Source organism: Fundulus heteroclitus, unplaced genomic scaffold, assembly GCF_011125445.2.
Source record: "Fundulus heteroclitus isolate FHET01 unplaced genomic scaffold, MU-UCD_Fhet_4.1 scaffold_38, whole genome shotgun sequence".
NCBI classification, from domain to species: Eukaryota; Metazoa; Chordata; class Actinopteri; order Cyprinodontiformes; family Fundulidae; genus Fundulus; species Fundulus heteroclitus.
The window spans coordinates 1626430-1653854 of NW_023396792.1; the positions used below are offsets into that span (position 1 = coordinate 1626430).

At 42.5% G+C, this 27425-nt stretch overlaps 1 protein-coding gene across 15 annotated transcripts in view; it reads left to right on the forward strand.

Moving 5' to 3' along the window:
• The window catches only part of plekha7b (pleckstrin homology domain containing, family A member 7b), a 91162-nt gene that overhangs the window by 43148 nt on the left and 20589 nt on the right, over positions 1 to 27425 (forward strand). For 7 of the 15 annotated variants that reach the window (XM_012850687.3, XM_012850690.3, XM_036130736.1 and 4 more), the window contains 10 exons: positions 178 to 250; positions 704 to 804; positions 9156 to 9334; positions 12674 to 13087; positions 13270 to 13810; positions 16909 to 16992; positions 18440 to 18574; positions 19472 to 19525; positions 24500 to 24571; positions 25707 to 25787. In XM_012850687.3, the coding sequence (XP_012706141.2) occupies positions 178 to 250; positions 704 to 804; positions 9156 to 9334; positions 12674 to 13087; positions 13270 to 13810; positions 16909 to 16992; positions 18440 to 18574; positions 19472 to 19525; positions 24500 to 24571; positions 25707 to 25787 (1734 nt within the window). Of the gene's footprint in view, positions 1 to 177; positions 251 to 703; positions 805 to 5078; positions 5662 to 9155; positions 9335 to 12673; positions 13088 to 13269; positions 13811 to 16908; positions 16993 to 18439; positions 18575 to 19471; positions 19526 to 24499; positions 24572 to 25706; positions 25788 to 27425 lie in introns of those variants that run through there. The other 8 variants (XM_012850689.3, XM_036130739.1, XM_036130735.1 and 5 more) reach the window with 8 other exon arrangements.

Sequence of the window (27425 nt, forward strand, 5' to 3'; positions counted from 1 at the left end):
AGTGTTCAAGAACTACTCTAATGATATGCAAATAACCTGAGCCTCCCCCACTAACTTGTGCTAACAAGCACACTATTCCCAAACTGCGTCTCAATTAAAATGTGAATTAAGATTCGCTCCTGCGAGGAAGACCTCTAAACACACTCGGCACTTTATTTTTTCCCCCTTCACCCCCAGGACAGCTCTGGAATGCGGCTCTGGAAGCGGAAGTGGTTTGTTTTGTCGGACTACTGCTTGTTTTACTACAAAGGTGAGTCTGTGAAAAGTGCACTTGGCCAGAGTTTAAAAGACAGCTGTGAAATAAAACGAGAGACCCGCAGTGATCTCCTGCGCTGCCATTTAAGAATAACGGCGCTCTGTTATTAGCTGAGCGACATCCTTACCTTTCATCCTCTCAACTTTTCCTACCCTATTAACTTGAAAGTTCTTTATTACAGGATTTAATCTCTGCTTGTATTGCTGTAGACTCAGCCTCTTCTTCTCCATTAATCCTCCTGAATAATAGATAAAGCACATGCCCCATCGTGGCACACGCTGCCACACGGCCTCGTGGAGACAGCAGTCCTCCGTGACTTATGTCTCTCTCGTTTTTCCCGCTGTTCCCGAATCTGTAGTCGCTCGCAAACACCGTGCAAGCTTTCTTCTGAAGAGCCTGTTTGGACAGTGTGCTGCGTGTTCATATGTGTCTCTGTGATTTTAACAGACAGCCGAGAGGAAACCGTGCTGGGAAGCATACCTCTGCCCAGTTATGTCATTGCACCAGTCGAGCCAGAAGACCACATAAACCGCAAATACGCTTTCAAGGTAACACCGAAGCGGAACCGGTACCGATCCGCGGGGAGAATCTGTCAAATCGTTGTTTTGCGTCATATTTACCCGTCACTGTCTTACATCCGGTCATGACGACCGGTCGTGTCTTTCTGCTGCCTTGATCTGAATTCTTAATTTTTTTAAAGTATAAAGAAGTTTTAATCCTCTACTTTTATTAATCCTAATCAATAAAATCATTTGATCTTAGAATCCTTGTGAAATGTGGACAAAATATATATTTTTTATAAATTCAAATCACTGCAAAAACGGAACTAAAAATAAGTTAAATGTTCTAAAAATGTGTGTATTTTTTCTTGATTTGAGCAGGTAAATAAGATGGTTTGCCAATAGAATAAGATTTTTGCACTTAAAATAGGAATAACTCATCTCCATCATCTTATTTGAAGTGCAGTATATCTAATTATCTTATTTTAGGGGTCAAAATACTCATTCCATTGGCAGATAATCTTATTTACCTGCTCAAATCTAGGACAAAAACACTAATTTTAAGAACATTTTACTTACTTTTAGATCAGGTTTTGCAGTGTAGTTTTTACTTATTCGTATCAAACACCGGTCTGTCTTCTTAATATGCTTGTCTGCTCTTTTTCTGTGTGCACTTTCTCATCTTTTCCATCCATCCCAGTTGTTTCTGTGTCACGGTGGATTGCTAAGTAATAGATCATCTAATCAAATTTGAGCTGCAGACTAATGCTGGCTCTGCAATTTTCAGCTAATATGAAGAGAAGGCAGGATAAACATTTTTAATGTGCTGCCCTGATAGGCGTGTGTCGGGGAGCGTGTGTCTTGGGGGGGCTGCAGCACTACGGCCTTAAATTTGATATGGAGTATGAAAACAATTAGCTTTCTCCTTAAAAGTTGAAAGGCAACCTATAGTTATTTTAAAAAGAAAGTCGTCCCTCTTTCAATTCAATATTTGTTTACATATAGTAACGATCACCAGCGTTGACAAAAATGCTGAGTATTACAAGGGGTCCTTATTTAAATCATAAACTTAACTCTAAGCCAAAATATTGAAATAGTGCATGAAAGCATAAGGTAACCTACAATTATCTAAACTAACCTTCTGCTCTGAGACGTTTGTCAATCACATTGGATCTTTGTCATTATTTTCTTTAAAACAATCAGGTTTCCTGGCATTTGCTAAGGCCTGTTTTTTTGGCAAAGCATTCACAGTACTTCACTTTCTTTGACATTATGTTATAATACAGCTTTACTCCAAAATGGACTGATTTACCTTTCTTCTCTCCAAATACTACACATGAGATAAGAAAGTAAAATAAAACCTGAATGAAATAATAAATCCTTGCATATTTTGCTCTGACACTCAAAGTTCATGTCAGGTGCATCCTGTTTGCTTTTGATCTTCCCTCAGATGTTTCATCAACTTGATTTTAGTCCATCAGCACTAAATTCATTTGATCGAACATGACTTGGAATGTAACACAGTTGTGTATAAAATTTCTAATTGCGGACAACACATATCGGAGCAGAAACCGAGCAACAAAGTAGGAGGAGAAGCAAAAACGATCTGCTCTGATGAAACCAAATCCAAACATTTGATCTGAGTTATTGCAGTTTAGTCCCCTGGCCGCCATCATCCCTACTCTGAAGCAAGGCGGTGGCAGTATCATGCTGTGGGGATACGTTCCTGCATCAGGAGCCGGATGACTATTCCTCACAGAGGGTAATGTCAGCATCTAAAAATAAGAATGTTCTATATATATATAGTCATTATGGATTATTATGTGGGGAATAGTTAGAGGAAAACATGCAAATTATCCATTTTGGAATAAAACTGTTACATTAAAAGAGGATGTACTTACTTCTGTATGATTTTATAATCATATTCTTTTTAAAATATCTACTGTAACTTTTCCTTGCCCACAAAGACATTTCTTCTCACCATTCAGCGAACGCCGCCTCCGGTGCGAGGACGCCCGGCAGCTTCTCTTTTACACAGAGCTTGCGGTGCAGGACTCTCATGTCTGAACGTTGGATCCGCTGTTTCAGCTCCAGGCCGTTCTGCTGCAGTCCCTTCTGCCCCTTTGTGTGTTTTCTTTTGTTCTTGGCTTCTGTGTAAATGTGTGAGAGTGTGCATAGGGTGAATACCACGGCGTGCGTGCCTGCGAGGAGTGCGTCTCCTGAGCTTCACGGCATACAATGGAATTTGTATGATAATTGCGGTGCTTGAAATATTAATCTCACCTTCTGCCTGCTCACCGTCTCCTCCCCTTGCTAGTTGGGGAATAAGGTTAGATTAGATAATGAGGCTGGGTTCTGCTGTAGCCCCTTGTACTGAACAGCTCCTTCACCCTACTTCAGCTTTTCTTTGAGACATCAAAATGTGACTCCAGCTCAGTGAAAGGGATATTGCTGTGAATGTTCTCAAACGTATTGGGATTTACAAACTGTGTGAGAAACCGAGCTGGAAGAAATATGTAAGGTTGAGGGGTAAAAACCCACCTGCAACATGGTGCAGTAGATAGATAGATAGATAGATAGATAGATAGATAGATAGATAGATAGATAGATAGATAGATAGATAGATAGATAGATAGATAGATAGATAGATAGATAGATAGATTAACTTTATTGTCCCAAATAATAGCTCGCTCGCTCGCTCGCTCGCTCGCTCGCTCGCTCGCTCGCTCGCTCGCTCGCTCGCTCGCTCGCTCGCTCGCTCGCTCGCTCTCTCCGCTAGCTCGCTCGCTCGCTCGCTCGCTCGCTCGCTCGCTCGCTCGCTCGCTCGCTCGCTCGCTCGCTCGCTCGCTCGCTCGCTCGCTCGCTCGCTCGCTCGCTCGCTCGCTCGCTCGCTCGCTCCTACGCCTCGCTCGCTCGCTTCGCTCGCTCGCTCGCTCAGCTCTCGCTCGCTCGCTCGCTCGCTCGCTCGCTGCTCGCTTCGCTCGCTCGCTCGCTCGCTCGCTCGCTAGCTCGCTCGCTCGCTCGCTCGCTCGCTGCTCGCTCGCTCGCTCGCATCGCTCGCTCGCTCGCTCGCTCGCTCGCTCGCTCGCTCGCTCGCTCGCTCGCTCGCTCGCTCGCTCGCTCGCTCGCTCGCTCGCTCGCTCGCTCGCTCGCTCGCTCGCTCGCTCGCTCGCTCGCTCGCTCGCTCGCTCCTCGCTCGCTCGCTCGCTCGCTCGCTCGCTCGCTCGCTCGCTCGCTCGCTCGCTCGGCTCGCTCGCTCGCTCGCTCGCTCGCTCGCTCCTCGCTCGCTCGCTCGCTCGCTCGCTCGCTCGCTCGCTCGCTCGCTCGCTCGCTCGCTCGCTCGCTCGCTCGCTCGCTCTCTCGCTCGCTCGCTCGCTCGCTCGCTCGCTCGCTCGCTCGCTCGCTCGCTTCGCTCGCTCGCTCGCTCGCTCGCTCGCTCGCTCGCTCGTCGCTCGCTCGCTCGCTCGCTCGCTCGCTCGCGCGCTGCTCGCTCGCTCGCTCGCTCGCTCGCTCGCTCGCTCGCTCCTCGCTTCGCTCGCTCGCTCGCTCGCTCGCTCGCTCGCTCGCTCGCTCGCTCGCTCGCTCGCTCGCTCGCTCGCTCGCTCGCTCGCTCGCTCGCTCGCTCGCTCGCTCGCTCGCTCGCTTCGCTCGCTCCTCGCTCCGCTCGCTCGCTCCTCGCTCGCTCGCTCGCTCGCTCGCTCGCTCGCTCGCTCGCTCGCTCGCTCGCTCGCTCGCTCGCTCGCTCGCTCGCTCGCTCGCTCGCTCGCTCGCTCGCTCGCTCGCTCGCTCGCTCGCTCGCTCGCTCGCTCGCTCGCTCGCTCGCTCGCTCGCTCGCTCGCTCGCTCGCTCGCTCGCTCGCTCGCTCGCTCGCTCGCTCGCTCGCTCGCTCGCTCGCTCCTCGCTCGCTCGCTCGCTCGCTCGCTCGCTCGCTCGCTCGCTCGCTCGCTCGCTCGCTCGCTCGCTCGCTCGCTCGCTCGCTCGCTCGCTCGCTCGCTCGCTCGCTCGCTCGCTCGCTCGCTCGCTCGCTCGCTCGCTCGCTCGCTCGCTCGCTCGCTCGCTCGCTCGCTCGCTCGCTCGCTCGCTCGCTCGCTCGCTCGCTCGCTCGCTCGCTCGCTCGCTCGCTCGCTCGTTCCAAATATGGGATGATTTGGGTTACAGACTCTGGCTGCTACATAGTCCAAACTATGTGTCACACTGCATTCACACATAACACTACTATAAAAATTCCATTATAAGACAATAAATAGATACATAAAGGAGCATGTTACATTATATTCACAATAAAAATTTGAAAGAAGAGAAAATAATAATAATAAATAAATAAACATGTATAAAAACCGTTCTTTAAAAAAATCAGTAGTCTTAACTTCATCCCTCATTTCTTCATACTTTGCTTCCAACAAGCCAAACTTGCTTGTAATGTTTTCAAATGTTCTTGATTCACTAGTTCTTCGAGTTTTGAATATAATTTGTACTGTGGCCACCTTAGAACTCCATCCAAGTTTAATTGTCGTTTGTTGAGCCACCTCACTGTTTACCTGCGAGTCGTGCAGGGACAAAAAAAAGAAAAAGCTCCTAAACTCAGCCGCCTATTACTCAGGCTCCATTTTAATAGCAGCCTGTCAGATATATAGCTTGTCGCCACTCTGTAAGCTGAACCGTTCCCCATTCTTGCTTTCTGAGACGCCACAGCTGGAGCCATTTTCTGTTCTCTGTCTGAGTCAGCACTGATCAGCTGTAACTTCCTGTTGTTTTCTGTTCTCTTATTTTTGCACATCTCGCTGTGTTTCTCTCATTCCCCGTTGGGCAATTGCCTTCCATTGTGACCCGGTGTGTTTGCGTGGGCGGAGTGAGTACTGTTCTCTGCGGGCGGCCGTCCTGAGTCACGCAGGCTTGCATGAATAGGTATTTGATTTCACTTTAGCCTCGCCGGTGGAACACCGTCCTCCCCTCATTTCACTCCATATCCTGCCACTAGCTGCTGACTGCGCATTTCCAAATGTGCATTTAGCCCTGACCATGAGCAAGCATGACTGCAACGACTCATCTGTGAGACAATGCCAGAGTTCATCTGACTTTATGCAAGTTTTAATGTAGAGCTTACCGGCATAAATCTAAGAAAAAACAGTCGGTTTCTATTTGGTGTCGCATTTGTTCCATGTTTTGGCATTGCCTCAGAGTAAATACAGAAGATCCTCAATAGCTAGCATTAGAATCGGGACTTGGCACCAGGTTTATGCAGTGCAGTCAAATAAGCGAGATTCAATGCTCGAGTCATTTCAAATCCAAAACTCTGCTTTGTAGCAAGGAAAAGACGTGGAAAGTTCTGGGATGTGCAGCCATCCAAATGTTACAAACTGGCCGAGCATGAGCCAGATCCCAGCTGCTGATCACTCTCAGTGCTCACAGTGTCACGTTCAGACGCTCTGGTATTTGTCTTCTCATGTCGCTCATTCCTGATCGCTTTTCATCATCATGGCTGGGTGGGTGGGTGGGCCGGGTCCCATCTGTGTTTTCCACTCTCCTCTGCCAATCCATTGCATTTTATTGAATTTATGTTGCCATCATCAGTTTGTCCTATGCAATGATTTGTGTTGTTGGATCATGTGAGATGCACATATGATTCTTAATGTGATATAGTAATTGTGTTTAACTGAAGCCTTTTTTTTTTATTAATTTTAAACCCGTTTAATAGGCCTAGCTGTATAGAGACACGTCACCCCTGCATAATTATTGGCACCCCTGGTAGAAACGTGTAAAAAGCTTTAAAATCAATAAAAGCAAATTCTCTCTAGTATCATATTACTCATTTTTTAATTCAACATTCAACCCAACTACATTTATCTAGTAGGGGATGAAAAAATGCTATCTTAACCTTTTAACAAAATTGTCACTTTTATATTCATTGGCAGATTTTAATTATCCATTTTAAGGTGATTGTAACAAAAACTCTTATGTAATACTGGGCTTTTTAGATCAAGTGCCTATAAGCCAAGTCTCCATAACAGAAATGACTAAGTTTTTATAAATGCTGCCTACATGCCAGTCAGCTTTGGGGGACTTGCCAGGAGAATCTCCTACCATCACAGACAGAAATGTGGAGCTTGGTAGAAGCTACAGGTACCTAAACTGGAACGCTGGGCTTTGACAAGAGGAACCTTTCTGAACTTTTTTCGCTGAATAATGTAATTAGGCAGCTTTTCGTGTGTGCATTTCAACTGGGGTACTGACACCCGGGCTATTTACGTACCTGTGCGGGTCCTCAGAAGCGTCGATCTCCTCCCACAGCCACAGCAGAGTCCAGAATAGGATTATTAATAGTGAAATCTGGTTGATAAGGAATTAACCGGAGATTCGGTTAAATTTTGAAAACTAAACACTGTCACTCCAAACTGTATGAAAACGTACATGTGTAGAGTGAGTTTTAGATCAACTGTGCACATCCTAACAGCATTACGACCAGCTATCTAAAGACATCATTTATTACAGTCTCACATCTGTGTGCTCTGAAACTGAAGTAAAAGCAGTTTTACCCCACTAGAAAATTACTACAAACCACAGATCTTTAATAATTAAAGCCTGTGAGATGTGACTCTTGGTAACAGTAACCGTGCTCTCATATGCTTCAGCTGCAGCAGCAGCAGCATCTCTTCTCCATTCAATCTTGGAATCAGTGAATTTGCAATCAACAATCCTGGACACCTGCAATGGCTTTAATCTGTATGTTGGAACATAAAGCAAAATCTCCTCTTCCTTTAACTAAACTAAGGCTGGTGGAGTTTATTAATGTATTTGAAGGCAAATTGGTAAAACAATGTGATGGTCAACATGGGCGGCTGTGTTTGCAAACAAAAACAGAAACCCACTGTTGTGTCTGATATAGTTAACAGAACAAATGACCTGCAGAGGACTATAAACTGGGAGATGACTGAAATAAAATGCTTGGGAGATTTAGCAAGCGAGAAATGCTTAGACTTCTCTCATTACAATGCTCCAGCTTTAGTCCAACCAAAATGTCCCTCTTCCCTACCCAGGGCCAGTTTTGGGGTAGATTTTGACCCACTTTTGTGTGAGTGGCTCCTGGTTCCTGCAGTAGAAAAGCAGGAAGGAGAAAAACTACCCTGACTAAGCTCCTGTAGTGATAAAGCACCTTAAGACTGAACTTTTAGATAACAGAAACTGAGTATAGTGTGAAAATCAGGGCAAATCAGCAAAGCAAGGGTTTAATGATTGTACCATGACTGTCACAGCTCCAAGACTTCATTTCTATTGAAACCTGTGGGTTGGACTGAAAAGAAAATATTTGATTTTTCCCTCTGATAATATTTCACAAGGTTGGAGCTTGCAGAGAAACCTGCCCTATTGAAATTATTGGCAGGGTTGCCAATAATTATGGTTCTGGTGATTTTGTTAACCAAATTTATTTTTTCCTTCCCCCAACTTTTGTAATTTATTCAAGTTAAATGTTGTTTTTCTAACTTCTTTGATCATCTGTGCTTTAAATTTTAAGCATTTCATCATAGTTAGAGTTATATTTTTATGTTAGGGATGTCTAAGCTTTTTTTTTTTTCGTGTCTCGCCCTTTCTATTTAGCATATAGGATAGGACTTAATAGGAATTCATGTTCTGACCAAAGTAATGCAGAAAAAAGTTACAATGTAAAACAGCAAGGAGAAAAGGATTTACTTGAGATAAAACAAAGTCTTCTTAGCAGAAATGACTAATAAACCTTTTGTTTTCATGACTTATATAAAGGGAGATGAAATCAGTGATGGTATGAGGACATTTGAATTGGCCTGAAAACAATGGCCTCTTTGAAACTGCGCCAGGAGCTGCTGATTGTTTCCTTTTGCGCGATAAGTGGGTTGAGCTTTTAGGGCTCAGTAGCAGCTTTATGCAAGCACGTTATTAGAAGTTAAAAACAGGCAAATTGATATTCTCACACAGTGTGCGCATTTTGTGTGAGCTCTAAAACAGATGAAATGAGCACATCATCACATTTTGTTTGTTTGTTTTTCCCTGGTTGTTTGCTCTAGGTTTTGTTCTCTAGAAAGATTGCAGCTGCTTTTTTTTTTTTGGAAATCAAAGGGAAAACCTCATGTCTGCTGTGTTTTTTTATTATTATTATTATTATTATTATTATTATTATTATTATTATTATTATTATTATTATTATTATTATTTCCTTCTTAGAAGCAGCAAACTTTCTTAGTGTTTCTGCTGCAGCACTTTTGCTCCACATTTCTTAAGCAGATCCCTCTGTAAACTTCTCTGATGTTAAAAGGTCTCAGTGAAGTTTCCCTCTCATCATCCTCTCTGACAGATTCAGGAAAAGAAACAAAATCTCTCACACCTTCCTTCTACTTCTACCCCTCCTCTGATATCTCCCTCCGTGACAGGCAACCCACACTGGAATGCGCTCCTACATTTACAATAAGAACTCTGTGATTGGCTCGCAGGCGGAACACTGCGGGATGCGGACTTATTTCTTCAGCGCGGACACACAGGAGGACATGAATGGTTGGATCCGGGCCATGAACCAGGCTGCGCTAATGCAGCAGAGTCACACTATAAAGAGGTTGGTGCCGCCGCGCTCTCTGCTCGCTGCTCCAATTGGTCAGACTTCTGCCGGTGCTAATGCAGTCCATGAAGCATATTTGTTTCTGTGGACTGAAAATGGATGTTGGCTACAATTTTGAAAAAACAAAAAACAAAAACAAAAGCTTTATGTGCTTGTAACCAGAATAAAAACCTCTAAACTTCAGACCTAAATCTGTTCAGTAGGTAACCCTAAGACACCCTAATGTTTTCTTAAGCCGTAAACTGTGTTTTCCGTACACAGTGTCCAGCTGCAGTAATGGGAGCAGTCACAATTTGCAACGATTGTGGTGAGCACGTCATCCTGGGAGCTCTTCCCAATCGATCGCAAAAAAAAAAAAAAAAAAAAAAAAATCCCCCAAAGTCATCCTAGCCTTTTACAGTAAGAATGCTGCATCCATGAAAAATGCTCCTGGAACTGCACTCATACCTACTGTGTGTGACAAATGCAAGATGTACTGCATGTTTTGGATCTTCTAAGCAATATTGCCACCTGGAGACCAATGCGAGTCAGTGCTTCAGAGTGTTAGTGCGTTTTAGTGGGAAGAGGAATAAACGTCCCCAGGAAATGAAATATTTATCACGTCAGAGGCTTTGAAAAGCGATATCTCTCCAAGAAGGTAATCAATTCTTGAAATAAATATACATCTTTGGCTTTTTCTCCCCACATTTCTTACTAAATTAATCTGTGAGGAAAATTAATGAATAGGTGGTTCTATCAGAGACACCAGCTTTCTGTCCCAAGGTGTTTGATGAGGAGTAATCGAATCCTTCTAATACTCTGGGGATTTACTCTGCATCACTCTGCGCCCTCTGCCTTTTAAACATACCGTGTCGTAAACACAAAATTAGTCCACCTCTCCCTATGCATTGGGCTTGTGCTGGGCTGTACTCAGTAAGGAATCTGACCATGTGTGGATAAAACCCTGCTAATGGTTCGGCTTAAACAGGATGAATTTTGCACCCGTAAGGCAGAAGGTGAAGTGAACAACGCTGATGATCTCTTCATCGCCACAACTTAGTGGGAGGCATTGATTAGACAGCAGGAAAAATGAGCAATGCAATGCTAGTTCTGATGCAAAAGTGGCACAAGAGGAATATCACAGTTGGCAGCAACGGAAGAGGGTGGTCTGCTCTGAGGAGTCACGTTTTTGTAATACGTCGCAGCACTACGATGCGCTATGGGCAGACAGTGAGCCGGCGGAGGCAGTGAGATGCTACAGGCAAAGTTCTGCTGGGAAATGTGGATATTACTCTGATACCTGACACCTACCTAGGTCAACCCTTTCATCAACACAGCATTCCCTCTTTCAGGAGGATAATGAGCCTTACCACACAGCAAAAGTGGTTCAGGAATGGCTGTGTGAGCACAGGAAGTTTGAGTTGTTGACAAGGCACCCCAAATCTCAATCTTTTTGAGCATCTCTGGGATTTGCTGGACAAACACTGCAAAAACAGAACTTAAAGTAAGTAAAATATTCTTAAAATTTGTGTATTTGTCCTTGATTTGAGCAGGTAAATAAGATGATTTGCCAATGGAAAAAGATTTTTGACCTTAAAATAGGAACAACTCATCTCCATCATCATCATTATTTCAAGTGCAGGATGTCTAATTATCTTATATTAAGGGTCAAAATACTCATTCCATTGGCAAATAATCTTATTTCCCTGCTCAAATCAAGGACAAATACACTAACTTTAAGAACATTTTACTTATTTTTAGATCCGTTTTTGCAGTGAAGAAGTCGGATCCAGCACTTTAACAATCCACCGTCAACATGTTGGGGCCCAGTACCTCGCCACTACTTCAGGGGTCCAGTGGAGTCTATGGGTCGGGGATCATTGTAATAATCAGACTCAGACTTACTTTAATGATCCCAGGGGGAAATTATTTTTGTTGCTCCAGAATACACACATTGTTATATATATATATATATATATATATATATATATATATATATATATATATATATATATATATATATATATATATATATATATATATATATATATATATATATTAGGGCTGGGCAACGATTAAAATATTTAATCGCGATTAATCGCACTGATTAATCGCGATTAATCGCGATTAATCGCATTGTATTTACAAACTCCAAGAATGAATTCAAAAGTAGTGTAAAGAGCACTTTTATTTTAATGTTCTGCTGCCATATGAACAAAAGTGTTGTAACATTTGTAGCACTTATCAGTAACACATATTTAGTGTAAAGCTCAACTTAAACATGTAAAACAAAAAATAGCAATAATAATAAATTAAAGCTTATTGCCACTGACAGGGAATTCTCTTTATGGGGAAAAAATCTACCAAAAACAGGCAATTTCTGAGGTAACAGCAGGGAGCAGCATTACCATTTTATGTTCAATACCAAAGTTTAACTTGGCAGTGGTTACAACTAACTTGTTTCTGTCATATTCCATGCTGGAAGAACTTTAAACTGAAATGCTTGCTAACTCGATATGCTTGCGTTGCTTGCGTTTATTTGACGTTGACACGCGTTTTTTTGTTGTTGCTTTCTCGCGCGCATATAGTGAATGGCAGGGAAAAACAGGCAAAAATACATGGATACTTTGAAACGAGAAGCGACTTCACCGACGGCGTCGATGCAGACACCCCCCCCCCGCTCCGCTCCGCTCCGCTCCGCTCCGCTCCGCACAAAACTTGTTCCGGCCGCCAACTCACCGCCTCGCCTCGCCCCGCCTAAGCACCGCCTCGCCTCGCCTAAGCTCGCTCGCGGTACCTGCGGGAAACACCGCCTTCCGCATGTCAGCTGTGTTTTTTTCCGGCCAGCACCTTTCTTCCTCTTTGAATCTGAGGCTGGGCTGACAGCGAGGTTATTGGCGCATTATCGCCACCTACTGTTCTGATTCAAACCCCTACACCGCAGCAACAGACCTTCACAAAATAAAAGCATGTGACCAACATGCGTTAACGCGCGTTAAAGAAAATATCGCCGTTAATAGTCTAATGAGTTAACGCAAAATTAACGCGTTAACTTGCCCAGCCCTAATATATATATACAACATTCCGCACAAGGTATTAACATATCACAATAGTCATGTCACATCACCTTGGGAGTCCCAGTGAGATTAGGCAGGTGGTCATGATGTAATAAGCAATATATTGTTTTCTATCTGCTGCCTTATGTGTATTTTAGGAATGAAGAGTTCTGTAACGAAAGAGCTTGATCAGAAAAAGATGGTTGCTCAAAGATGCTTATGACCAACTAAAACTCCTTGTAATCAGATGTTCTACATCCACGTTTAGGCTTTGTTAACCTGCCTTATGTTTTGTCCACAGAGAATTGGAGAAGCCTGTACAGCAAGCAGTGCCCCAGACCAACCATGTCCACAGTGCTCAGAACTCGTCCAGGTCGGACGACGCTCACAGGACGGACAGAGGAGAACCCGGGGAGAACGAGATCAGACACGGCGATGAGGGGAGGTATGGGCTGGAGATCCAGGGGAAACACGGCCACGCTGCCCCGCCCGAACGAGTAGAGAGACTCTCACCAGACTCGGTCAACGGAGCCGCCCCCAAAAACGGACAGCAGACCGTCATACAAGTGACTCTCCCGCCGGAGCAAAACGGAAGTGTCGTCTATCAGAGGGGGTTCGTATCGCGGACGGACTCTGAGAAACATGTTCAGAGGAAAAATACTCTGGCTCAGGTGGAGCAGTGGGTCAAAGTCCATAAAAGTGACCCGACAAAGAGGTCAGTTGGTGCTGAATCTGTTAGTGTTTCTCTCGCTTTCAAAATCATGAACGTGACAGTGTTGAGTAAATAGCCCCATCTTGTGGTTAGTTTGAGAACTGCACAACATATTGCCCTCTTTTTCTGGTTGCATTGATTTAACAAGGCAGAGGATGTTAACGCCCGGTGTTTTTCTGTCTCAGTGCTCCCTCCACTGACTACAACCTGCCTCGGCGAACTCCTCCTCTGAAGCCCAAATCCAGCACAAAAGATGCTACCTATCAGTCGTTACCAAAGTCCCCTCGCCTCCTGTCCGGCAGCAGCTCCCCACCGGCCGCCTGCAACCTGCCCAGCGACTATAAGTACGCCCACGACCGGCTGAGCCACTTCCGCATGTCCACCGACGAGCGGATGGCCACAAAGGAAGGGATGGTGTGGCAGCTGTACGAGTGGCAGCAGCGGCAGCAGTTTCGCCACGGCAGCCCCACCGCCCCCGTTTACACCGGCCCAAACTTCACAGACTCCTCGTCCTTCAGGGTCACCGTGGAGATGCCGCGCTCCATCTCTGTCCCTCCGTCGCCGTGTGAAGTGTCGTCCTCGGTCCCCTCCTCTTTTAAACCCCTGTCCCCGCGCAGGCCACACACGCCGTCGGACAGACGCACCGTCCGGCCGCTGGACGAGCTGGGCCTGGAGGACAGCACAAGATCCAGCTCCCCCGGCAACATCTGCGCCCACCTCTCTCAGGTAGAGACCTGGATGCAAATCTCTGGCATTTTTAAATGTTCTGTTCGGTTATTTTGGCAAAGCCCCGGTGTATTTTATACCCAACAAACCCAGAATGTTTTTGAACCTCTTAACTGGATAGTGGAGCAATAATGGAAAAATAATGAACCTTTTAAAATTAGTCAGTCTTTATTATGAACATTTTTGTGATTTCTTTTCCCCCCTAAATATACATTGAAGGCCATATTTATTCATACCCATGGCAGATTTATGTTTAACCTAATCACCAATCTCTTCCTGTACCGACATCTGTCTTCTAGCGGCCAATCTTGTATATTAACGTTTTAGGATGGACTGATTAACACTCTAAGAATCACCAGAAGAATATTAGTTTCTCAAAGGTTTTAGGGCTTAATTCTGACGTGTCATACCGAAAGATTCTCTAAGAGGGAAAAGGGAAGAAGAGGGATAAAGTCACGCTCTCTGTCTTTGTGATTGGTCAACATATTCTGAACCCAACAACAGCTGCACTACCAGGAACGGAGCACATTATTTTTGGGTGGAATTGTGCCGTTTCATCACTTTTGGAATTGAACTGGGTCTCTGTGTTAAGTGCAGCCTCCAAACCTGTCTCCCTGCTTGGCTGACAGTGGAGTGTCGGCACTATGGCACGTGTCGGCCTCATGGATGGATTCCAGGGCATCACAGTAGCTAAGAAGACAGGGAACAGGAAGTGATCGCACAGGTTAAGCTGCGTGCGTATCCACGGCGAGTGGAGAATATGAACCCTTGCACAAACTTAGCACTGATGTCACACAAAGCAGATAAAACGTACAATATGGGCACGCAACACTTAGGACCTGGACAATTAACTCCTGGTGCAGAAGACCACTGCAAAAACAGACCCAAAAATAAGTAAAATGTTCTTAAAATTAGTGTTTTTGACCTAGATTTGAGTAGTTAAATAAGATGATCTGCCAATGGAATGAGTATTTTGACCCCTAAAATAAGATAATTAGACATCCTGCACTTGAAGTAAGATGATGGAGATGAGTTGTTCCTATTTTAAGTGCAAAAATCTTATTCCATTGGCAGATCATCTTGTTCACCTGCTCAAATCAAGGACAGATACACTAATTTTAAGAAAATATTACTTATTTTTAGTTCTGTTTTTGCAGTGAGAAAGCATCCTGCAGAATCTGTCTCGGTTCTTCAGACATCCGGGATGGACAGGTCATTCAGGAGTTGGTAAACCAATCAGAGGGATATTTGGGAAAAGTGTACAGGCTGCTCACATTTGCCATCCATGGATCTGTCTGTCTGTCCGATTCAGACTTTCTTCAGAAAAAGTTCAAGTATTCTTCTAAATGCATCAGTTCTGAATTACATCAGTTCTGTATTCACCTAAATTAGTTTTTCTATCTACAGAATAATTCAGCAAAAAAAATAAATGAATCAAGGAACTCACAGGTCGATTTGGAATGGTAAGGCTAATTGCTTTTTACAGGGATTCATCCCTTCAATTTGTTCTGTAAATAAGGAGCAGCTCAATCAATGTGGGGAAAAAAACAACAACACAGCAAAACAGCCAAGGGGATGTTTTCAGAATATCATAAGCCAGTATAGACACCTAGAGCCGAGACCTGGCCTTGTCATCCAGTGGATAGATGAGAATCTTTACCCCCATAAATTTGCTGTTGCTCAGTCATTTAGGCTTTAACACTGTAATGCAGGCACACAGTAACCACCGACGGCCTGTCATTGGCATGGGACCGAAGACGAGTTCGCTGGGTCTCACACAGGGAGCCACATGACAAAGGTCTTATTCTCACGGTAGCTTGTGACGTCAGCATGCCGTGAGCTCACGCGGGGGGGGGGGGGGGGGGGGGCACCATGGGAAGGCTAGCGCGACAAGCCTGGGAAGGCTCCGACGTTGCAAGCGTGCACACTTTGATGCTCATGTGATTCACAGAGACCACACCCAAGGCGCGCTCACGCCACCTGTGACGCGCGCGCGGCGGGGTGGAAGCTTCGCCGCCGCTGCTGCGCTCGCTCGCTCGCTCGACCCCGCCACCGCCGCAGGACACGGAGCGAGAGGATGTCCCGTAATCCACACCCTGCGCCGTCTCCTCACCACGCCCTCCACATGTGAAAAGTCCTCCCTCTGAACCCAAGCCACAGCCTCCAGCGCACACAGGCTTCACAACCAACCCGATGGCCTCGCGCAAGTAAACAAAGTGTTGCGGATGCCATCACTCACTCCAAGTATCAAGAGACTAATTGCTACCGCTGGATTAGAGCATGTCTCCCTAACAATTATAGGAAGGCATGGGTTTAACAAAGGCAGCCCCAGTGCTTGTGCAAGACGGGGGATGCTTGTGGGAACTGGGTTCAGGCTGTACCCGGCATCTCTGAGGGGCCGACGGGGCTTAAGTAACACTTAACGCCTCTGTGGAATATGGTTAAGAAGTACAGTATGTTTTATCAGCGGCTAATCCAATGTGCCCAGGGCTTCTCAGCGCTCCATAAACATCTTTACTGTATCCCAACCATCAGCAACTGGTCTCTTTCTTCTGATCTCGCATTTAAATAAAAAACCTATTATGCAGCAAAAAAAAGCCGTGGCATGGGAATCTCAGAGGGAACGGCTTACAGGGCTTCTCTTGCTACCAGCAAACAAATGTTATTTTAAGAAAGCAGGTTTTGGTATAATTTATGTGTGGTTAATTAAATCTCTTGTTGTTTGTGTCCTTTTAGGGTTCTGTGGTGGGTCTAGGCTTTTCTCGCTAATTCTGTGCGTTAAGCAGAAATGTCAAATTTATCCGAGCAGCCCCCCCCCCCCAGTAGCATCGGGAACTCGAGGCGCACCTTGTTTCAGAGAAGAGTGGGAGCGATGAAAAGAGAGAAAAGGATGGATGGAGGAATAAAACTGCTGCGTAGTCAAATTTGTTTCGCAGACTTGGAGGCGATAGTTTAACTTTGGTTCAGTGCGGTGCCGTGACGTTTCTTCCACTCTTAGCATGCCGGCGAAGATTGCCGTGTATGAGCTCGACTTTGTGTCTGATTTCAAAGTTTGTGGGTCTTTCGGTCACATGGAGATAAACTGCGTCTTTCCGCAGACTTCCCAAATAGAGAGAAGGTCCGTGCCAGCCATGGGCTACATCACACACACTGTCAGTGCTCCCAGTCTGCATGGCAAAACGGTAGGATCTCCTGTCCATGTTGACTGTTTTATTCATTTTTTTTTTGTTGTTGTTGTTGTTGGTATTTTCAAACCATGCCTGTTATTTTTATTGGCTTACAGTACTGTGCAAAAGTCTTTGGTTATCCACTGTTATGCTAAACAAGAAGCCAAACCTTCTAAAGCAGTCTGGGTCAATACTTGATCAATGGATGCTCATTTTCATTTTATGATAAGAAAATGCTATATTAACCCAAACTGGAGTTTTTAAATCTGAAATAGTGTACATATAGATATAAAGATCAGCCCACAGGCGATTAACTCAAAATGAACAGAAGAAGACCGTGCCCGTCTTCAGCTTTAGGTCAGAGCCAAAGGAGGCGAGCTCGATGATCGGTGTGTACAGCAGTGTTGTTCCAGTTCATCCTTAACAAGGACTAGTTCTCATTCATTTATCATATTCGTTCATCATAAAGCAAAACTTACATTTTGACAAAATACTGGTGCACTTAGTAATATATCCAGTTGCCATTTATGCAACTTTGGTCAAAAAGACGTTGAAAACACCACAATGTCCCTCTTTAATAAAATCTTGATTCTGTTTAGAAACATCTGCTGACAATTTCTTCAGTAATGTAAATGAATGTATCGTTATTTCTCACCTGGAACAGGGGCGTAACAAAATGCAGCTGCTTTGCTCACCTTTGCTGATTCTGTATCTGCTGCTCATAAAAATGTGAGTGCAAAAAAAAAAAACACCGGTTCTGCCTATTAGCATTAAGGGCTGGGGCTTAAGCTTTCACTTAACACCCTCCCAGGTAAGGTTAACCCAAAGGCAGCATAGTCAAGTTTAAAGCGAGGGAACACACATAGGCCTACAGTAACAACATGAGTCCTAACAAATACTCCAGAAACTTCTCGCGTTGTGTGCTAAAGCTTCTGGTGTCCAGAAAACCTTAAAAGATGTTCGGCAACATTGATCAAGTCTCTTTTTAAAGATTCAAAGAGTTAACGGCTAATCTGAAGCAATGTGAAAATGGTTTAAAACTTTTGCACAGCACTGTGTCTGATTTAAGCCTAAGTAGTTAGATAATTAAATACTGCTGGGATGAGGTTTTTTTGCTAGGTTTCCACAACAATATATCTATGCTGCCTATATTGCTGCACTGTGTTGTGGAGGAAAGCCTGAGCAAAAAATAGATAACCCAGCTCCAAATCTGATAATTGACTAAATGTGGAGGATGAAGCAGTCGCTTAGGGTTGAAAACCCTTTTCCTCCTACAGTTTGTCACCGCAAAAAAAAAAGTTCCTAATTATGTTTTAAGCTCCAAACAGACAGCAGTACACTGGCCGCGGCGTCTCTTGGCTCTGAAAGCCGCTACGGTTAGGCCACTTCACGGCCCAGATGGTTATCAGATATTTTCTCTCATCCCTCTGTCCCGCCCCACTTAACCCTGGCTTGGCTACAGCCAGAGGAGTTGACTCTGCTCCTCATTCAGCTGCGGAGGCACCAGGCCAAGATGGCTGGCGTGCATAGCCCCAGCAGCGCGTTCGCTCACCTGCAGCACCACCAGCACAACGGCCTTCTAGGCCCCGGCATGCAGGTCAGGGGACGCTCATTCCTCCCTAAAGCAGCATTCTGCAACCCCTGCAAGTGCATTGTGCCCCCCCCCCCCCCCTCTTCCCCTCAGCCATTCCTGCAACATTACCTCCCTGACATTTCGACAGACTCTGCAGTCTCTTGGCACTGCTTGGTTGTCTGGTTTTTATTCTACCATTCTGGCATGATGTGGGCTGCATTATAATTACCAGCTACATTTATATCATTTAATGTCACTTGTCCAAACATAACAGCGCTGTTAGAGCTTTGCTTGACTGTTTATAAAAACGTATTAAATGCTAATCTGCCATATTAGTAGCATGATGCTTATAAAAGCTGCTTGTATAAGCCCGCCCCTCCCCATTTCGATTGATAGATGATGTTGCATCATGTTATTTTTTTATTTTTTATTTTTTTTATCCGTGTGTACTGAAAAAGTGTTTGGGGTCGTCATTCCGGAGCATCCGACAGGCCAAGGCCTTCTTCACGGGTCCGTGGGGAAAGATCACTGCCGTTGGAATAAAGCTGTAGTGGTGCTCAGTAATGACAACCCCACCCAGGTTCTCACGTCTAACCGTTCTCCATCCTCACGAGGAAATCTTAAGCTTTCAGTCTGACCACATGTCACGCAGAGGACCTACGTTGCCGAGTTGTGTGAGAGGTCACAAATGAGACGCCGAAGCAGTTGAAGAAAAATGACACCATTACCTAATTACCGTGTGGCTTCACTAATTGTAGATCGAAACCTAGAGGTGGAAGTGCACTGTAATTGAGAGCAAGTTAATTAAAGTTCTGTTTGTAAAGCCTGAATAGCACATAGAGACCAAAGGAGTCATCTGGTAGCCCATTATCCTGTGCAGCTTTATTTCAAATGACTTATCTCTTCACTGCTCATTTAAAGGCTGATGATACTTACATACAACTGAAGAAGGACCTGGAGTATCTAGATCTGAAGGTGGGCCCCAACAAAGAAAACGCCACTTCATCCTTTTGATCCTTTTTCTCAGTTTATTCTGCTCTGCCGCTGCTGCCTCGAACATCTGCCTCGCTGTTTCCCTTTTACCTTTCTGCCCTCTGTTCTGTTCTGTGCTGTGCTCTCTACTGTTATGGTGGAATTCACATGTCTTTTGGAAGTAATTTTATTTTTCTAATTCATCCGGTATCGAGCGATAAATAAGCCGATGTAGCTTGTCGCTCGTCCAGGACATGACAATCCAAAAGTGCTTAAGTAGAAGGCAACTAGGCTTCTTCTATTTCTTCTTCTTAATGACATTTTGCCTCTCATCCAAAATGAACCGAGGACGTCTTTTGGGGGAGAGGTCAAAAGTCCAGTTGCCTCATACGGTACTTTTTAACAACAGCACCAGACTTTCTGATTGTGGAAAAATTCAGACATGTCACCATAACAGTAGATGATATTCTGATGCGATTGGAGGTGTTCCTTTTCATGTGGCTTGATTATATTTAAAAAAACAAAACAAAACAAAAAAACGTGTTTTAGTCGTGTGACCCTCGAATCCCATCAGTGTAACAAATACTTCACATTTATTTGTCTCCTGTACTTGATTGGAGCGAATTACAGGCCACCCACAGTAATGCAAAACATTTAAAGTCAAATTATCTTTTTTAAAATTGTAAAATATGAATTTGGGCATTGCTGGAATATAATACTGTTTTGCATACCAACACAATTGGCACTTTTATTAGTTTTCAAATTTATAGAAGCTGAGAATGGACGAGCTTACAAAATATTTTCTTTGTTTTCTCTGGAGAACAATATATTATCTCAAGAATTTTTTCTTGATAACAAGATAATTGTAGTTTGAGTTTTATCATTCCATACTGCTGTCATGGCACATGGGAATTATCGAGAAAAGTTGTTTCTAGTTAGGACTTTTACAGTTTGTATTGAAATATAAAATGCCAAAATATGTCAAAACATTATCTGGATCAAACAAGCTCTGTTATCTTATTGTAACACCAAAATAAACTATTTAACTTAAGATAAGCCAAGTAAGCTGTTCTCACTAATAGGCATTTGTACTGTTATCCAAAAGTAATGCAATTAATAAGTGTTTGTCTGGATAACCTTGAAAAAAAAAGATGCAATATATGTCCACTCTCAGCTTCTTTACAAATACGATGAGATTCATTTGTGCGAATTCTGCACATAAACCGCCTTAGGCCTATTCATATACTGGAACTGCTCAAAATAAGTTAATGATGATGTAATGCTCAACAATCTTCTGGCATGCAGAGGAACATTTATGTATATTGAAAATGGCTCTGAGTCAGTTTGTCTATTCACCAATTTGTATCCCAGTTTTGTACCAACATGTTGCAGTTTCGTCTTTTCCTGCTTCCATTTCATACCCGTAAACAAACCATTGAATTGCCCATGTACCTCAACCATTGAGCACTGTTTAATAGAGATAAAAGGTCATAAAATGTTAAAAATCTTCCATGTAATTTATTTACTTGCAAGTTATCATGGGCAAGTTTTGTACCTCCAACTATTTATGAACCGTTTATTTTGGTTCAGTCACTTTTGATCAATTTTAAAACTCAATCTGTTGCTGTAGATGTTTTTTTTATTATTATTTGAGTCATGAAACCACAATTCCAATGACTAGCTTATAGAACATTACTTTAAATTGTAGGTTGTAAAGGCGTGTACGAAATTTTCCCCCTGACAGGTTCAGACTTATGCCAGGTTGGTACAAAACGTCCTGCAGAAGACAACACTTTGTACCTCACCATTTCCCAGGTATACAACAACCAAAACTGCAAATTATTATTTGGAGAGTAGACAAAATGACCAGCACCCATTTGAAAGACTGTTTAAAATGATTTTATGGCTTATGAATGCCGGCTACAGAACAGGGAAACCCTAAATGGCCCAGTGCTGCTCTTTCAGAACACAAACTGGCAAAGTGATTAAGTGACGACAACTATTTTCTTAAATCAACTGTAAAAAAACATTGTTGTGTTGCTAACTAATATGTTTATCGCAAATTGTGTTGCAGTTCACTGTTATTCCAACCACAGAGGACATCTAAATGTACTGTAACTAACAGCACTATGTTTAGACCCATACACGTAAGCAGGATGGTCAAACATTCATTACGGTGCCAACTTATGTCACAGGGAGACAGAATAAAAGACGAAGGTCTTAAAAAACACCATGGACACTTGCTTTGACAGATCCCACCAAACGTAGCACTTTCAGCGTATAATTGCATTTTCCCACATATAACTTGTGGTTTCTAACCTGAAAAATGATCTCTTGAGCACTTAAATTTTTTTTTCCCCAAACCAGAAAATCATCCCAGCACAACCACGGAATACATTATAACACTCTCACATGCTGAAAAGCACCCAGTCTGGCCTTTTTACTTTAACTCGTAAATTCAGTGGAATACCCCTTTAACTGTGTCTGCCGTTTGCGCCGCTCAGCCCTGCTGTGATGGGTGTGTCGATACTGACGTGGGTGTTGTCTGAGCACACCACCAGGACCACAGGAAAGTTCTAGCTTCAAGCACCGTCAGCCATGAGAGAAAAGTCTCTGAGCTGTTATTGAAAACATAAAACCACACAGGATGGGTTAATGATCACTGCATTTTTGTATTTAAAAGAATCATTTCACTAAATATATTTACTGAAAACATAAAACAGCACTGTAAATGTTTTATTAAAATTGTTACTATAACATAAAAGAAGAAGAATGTACTTTTCAAACAAAAAGGTTACTCAAAAAGTTTCCATTTTACATCTGCATACAGAATGATGTAGTTAGTGCGCACATTTTCTAAATATTCCAGATGTGCCGTGACCGATATAATAGTTATAAAGTGATCTAGAACAAATTTATTTGCTTCACAGAATATGGGATATCTGTTGCATTTTTTTAGTGACACTAATGGCATAATATCTTCAACATATGTGTATAAACTTGCCTTGCTTTGCCTGTGCATACTTTATTTTACTGCGCAGATTCTCTAAAACTAAAAACATAATTTGATTTCCTGCATTTACATCTAGCAACTTCATGATGTAAGAATGTCATTTTTTCATTTTCTTTTTAAAAAAAATCAACATTAAAATTAAATCTGTAGATACTTCATGAAAGTGTTTTCATTGTCAGCACTTTCTCTTGAAATTTGTTTCAGTGGTACCTAGTGTGCCCTTAAAGGTATATAGCCACTTTATATGCTTTAAAGAATTTGCGTAACGGTCTAATTTCAGCATAACTTTGACAATTTTCAGCATAATGGTCTATTATGCTGAAACGTCCTGGCAAGAACCCTGTAATGCAATGGGTAAATAATGCTCCCATATTGCCTTCCTACACATTTAGCTAACACAGTTTGACCACTCCCATGGGAAATTTGGACATGTAGAAAAACACATTACCATCATGAGGGCTGTGGCTCTCCTACATCACGTGCACAGCACATATACTAAACTACAACTCAAATCTCACGGCAAAGACCCCAAAAACCATCAGCTACACTGCACTATCCATCCATGTCAAGATGAATGAAACTTTGTGAGTGCAGACAGAGCGCCTGCATAGTGTGGCATTGCTATTACTCTATCTTGCCATGGCCACATACATTTTATTACAGTGGCATCTATGTGCTGTGTTGTATGGGGCATCTTCGAGGTCATGCTCAAGGTGTGGACGTTTTTGACACTTTTGCAGTTGGACTAAGCTGGACGTCACATCATGTATGCTACAGTAAATGATGCAGAAAGACCATAGTGTGATGAGGGTATAAAGGTTTCTTGACTGCAGAATTTTTTGGGAATATAGATTTAAACTGAAGTGGAATTGTCTATTTTCTCAAGTAATGATACTAAATGAAGAATATATTATTCATGAAGTGTCTCAGAAAAGAGCTGACCTATAAGATAAAAACAAGCTCTGGAGAAAGATATATCAGTGGTTTTGGATTTGCAATATTGAATCAAAAGTTGTAGCAGAGATAAAAAACAAAGTTCTATAATTCATGAAACAAAGATCCCCGACAAAAGCAGAGTCCCATGACCCAAAGGTGGCCAGTTCAACCAATAGACACAAGAGTATTTCCTTTGTTATGACTTGGGAATGGATGACTACCAGTGCACATGTAAACAGGAGCGTTCGCTGTAGTTAAAATTAGATAAAAAAATAAAGGCACAACTCATCGATATTTTATCATCCAGCAGTACAATACCACGAAGGCCAAAAAGTACATGTAGGTGAGCTAAAATAAATGGCGAAATATCTTCTGTCTAAGTTCTGAAAAAAAGACTTTGCATCAATTAAGAGCTAAGGGTAGGATTTAGCTTTAAATAATTTTTACATGTGTTACATAAATCCTATATGTATAGATCTATATCTGTCTAATTCATAATAAAAGGCCATCATTTTTGGTTTTACTATTTAAAAATAGTTTTGACTTAATGTTCAATCATCAAATGAGGAGGCACAAGTCTTAAACATTTAGTTTGGATTCTACCATTTTTTCATACTCAAACAAATATGGTTTAAAAATAGACAATATGCACCTATCTTACAGTGTTTAGTGGAAACTAATGAAATGCAATACATAAAATATGACGAATTTCAAAATCAGTACTCATTTCTTACCATTTCTAAACAGCCAGAAAGAGCAGCTATGAACCTTTTAGGGTTTCCTGAAACATAATTAAAAGTCTTTGTTTTTAAATGTTTTCTTCACTTTTGCCACAGATATTATCAGTGGACTTTTTTTTCTTGTTTTTCTGCCTAATCTTATTAACCTTAACTTTTGCAGCAGTGTCACTGTGATTTTTGATTAAATTATTTGTTGCCGAGCACACTTGTCAACGGAAAAGACAAATGATGAGACTTCAATGCTATTATCGCGGACTTATTTTGTTTTTAATCAATTGTGAATTTTAGGTCACTGGACAGGAGAGTTTAAAAAGAGAGAGACTGTCGAGGCCTGTGAAAATAGCAGAAAGTGATGCGGATGTAAGTACATGTTCTCAGAGTTTACAGAACAAACGCCCTGTTTATCCATCTCTTTCTTTTCTCCGTGTTCTTCTCTTCCGACTTCTGACAATCCGCTGCTGAGGCGCAGCTGACTTCAGTCAGGCTCTACTGTGTGCTTTGCTGTGGTTTTTCTGTGTGTGTTTTTAACTTGTGGTAAACAGAGGCAGCAGAGCGAAGGGAACGTATGTGCGTTGCAACACTGTGGGGACACACACATCCACGCTGCACAGTGTGGGCCTGAGAGTATCGACCACAGCTTTTATTTTTCTCCCCACAATTTAAAGGGAAAAATGCATGTAATGGGAGTTTTAGATGTTGGGCTGTTAAATTTTTCAGTTTGATTTGCCTGATCCTCCTTCTCTCGTTCTTTGTTTTGCGCTGAATGGAGGTAAATAGGATGGATGTCCTGGCTTTTCATCATTAGCATTGTTCCACTTTAACAATTTATAAGAAATCGCCAGTAAATTTGTCTGAAGGATGAATATTTCATGCAATTAAAAACAACAATATGTGGCAGCCACATAAAAACAGTTTAATTATTAATTGAACAGAATGATAAATAGATATGGGGGGGGAGATTCAGTGAGTGAGAAAGACTGTGAACTCGTCAGTCTTATGTTGTTTTCATAAACACATAACCCATTTCTGTGAAAACAATTCTGTCACTCTAAGTAAACAAGGCTTTCTCCTGCAGTGAATGTGGAAAAATATGGATTTTTGATTATGATTACTCATAATGGGTATTACCAAATCTTTCCCCCTAACTAGACGGCGCAGAGCCTTTTGATATTTCTCACTGTGTTGATGAGAAGAACTCCTCTGAGCTTTTCACAAAGATAAGCCTTATTGACAGACAGAGAGGGCTACAGTAGACGATCAATGCGTCTCAGGCGGCTGCGGAGAGCTGAATGAAGACAAGAATGGAGCGTTTGGCCTGTGTTGTAAACACATGCTCTGTTTATCACCCCATTCTGTTTTATCTCCTTTCTGATTCTCTATTGCTTTACTTTCACACTCTGAAGTATTAAATCTGGGTTGCTTAGAGGGGCATATAGATGTTATTCTTTTTTTTTTTTTTCATTTGTGATTATTGCTTCTGTTTGTTTTCCTGTAGGTTAAACTAAGTCGGCTTTGTGAACAAGACAAGATTCTGCAGGAACTTGAAGCAAGGATACGCAGTTTGAAGGAAGACAAGGTGTTTGTCACATACTGTAGATATTGTGGTTAAGAACTGCTTTTTTTCCTTTAATAATTATTAATTCTTCAAATATATCCTAAGAACTTTTTCTTAATCGTTTTGCGTACTAAACCCTCCTAATTGAATATTACTAGCTCAAATTTGTGTGGCTTTTTTGTCAAAAGAGGAGATTTTATATTTCTCCTCGTGAGACGGGAAGTGTCTGTGAACTTTTGAAACATCAAAAACTCACAACTAGGAGAGTTGCTGCTTCCTGAGGGAAACTACAAGCTTGACAACACTAAGCCAGATGTCAATCGGGCCGTGGATGTGCTTATAACAATCTACCGTTGCCTCTGCCAGTAGAAAGTTATGGAAGTATGACGAATGTATGTATAAATGTTAACAAGATGCAAAAGCTGATCACTGCTCTTGGGCATTTTTTAAAGCAGACTTCTTATCTGAAATTGGGCTTTGAAAAAAACAAATTCAGAGTTTACACACAGGAAGTAGCATATATCCACAAACCGTATCTATGTCATGAACTTGTTTCATAGCCCAAATTTTTTTTCAATTTGGAAAATATTTGCTTGGGGGAAGCTTTGAAAACAGGGCCCTCTATATTTATGGCAATTATGGATGCCATTGGCGCAAACGATGTGGACGGCACTAGCTACCCCAATAAAACATCTGAAGAGAACAGATGAGAAACAAAGTCTCTGGCATCTATAAGTCTTAAAAAAGGGTTGGAAAACTATTTCTGAGACATTATCATAGTGTGAGCCACTATGCACAAACACTTAAAACGTGGAAAAGTGGTAAACTGTCAAATGAGAAGTCAGCTTACCAAAATTGCTTTTTCAGCTCATTCAGGAGGTTATAAAAATCTCTGATCAATATCTAAAAAATAAAAAAAAAACAGAACAACAAATTACTTCTAAAATACTCCAAAAAGCAAACACAATGAAGGGTTTGGGGTGGTCGTGTAAAACTATATTTAATTGATATGTTGTACCAGGGACTTAAACAAGCTGATCATGCTGAAAAACAACCTCAAACACGTTAAAACGTGTTACCAGTTCTTGCAAGTACTTGATGGCACTAGCAGCAGATTGGTTAGGGCAGGGTCCCTGGTCCCCAAAATCTACTGTCTTGCATCTTTTAGATCTTTCCCTGCCTCCACACACCACACCTATATAAATGAGTAATTATCTCTGCAGCCCTTGATGCCTGCTGAGGAGGTCTTTCAATCATTTTGATTCAGGTGTGGTGAGGCAGAGACGCACCTAAAACATGCAGGACTGTTGTTGCTGAGGACCAGGGTAGAAGACCCCTGGGTTAGGGGAACCCCTGTTCGCCTTAGGGCCACGTTTGGATAATCTTTGCCCCTTAAGAAATGATTTTAATTTCAGATAATCAAACACATGTATTTTGTTTGATGATGCAAAACACCCGAGGGAGCAAAAGAAACCTATACGGGTGGAAATACACTTCACTTCATTTTACTGTCCTTGAATTCTGTTGTTTTTCCAATTTTGAAGTGTGGCTGAGATAATCTGTCTCAAAAGAACAAAACAGATTACTTGCTTAATTTAAAAGTACAGTAAAATAATAATGAAAAACAGTTCTACAGCTGAACTTGTTTTATTGGTCGCT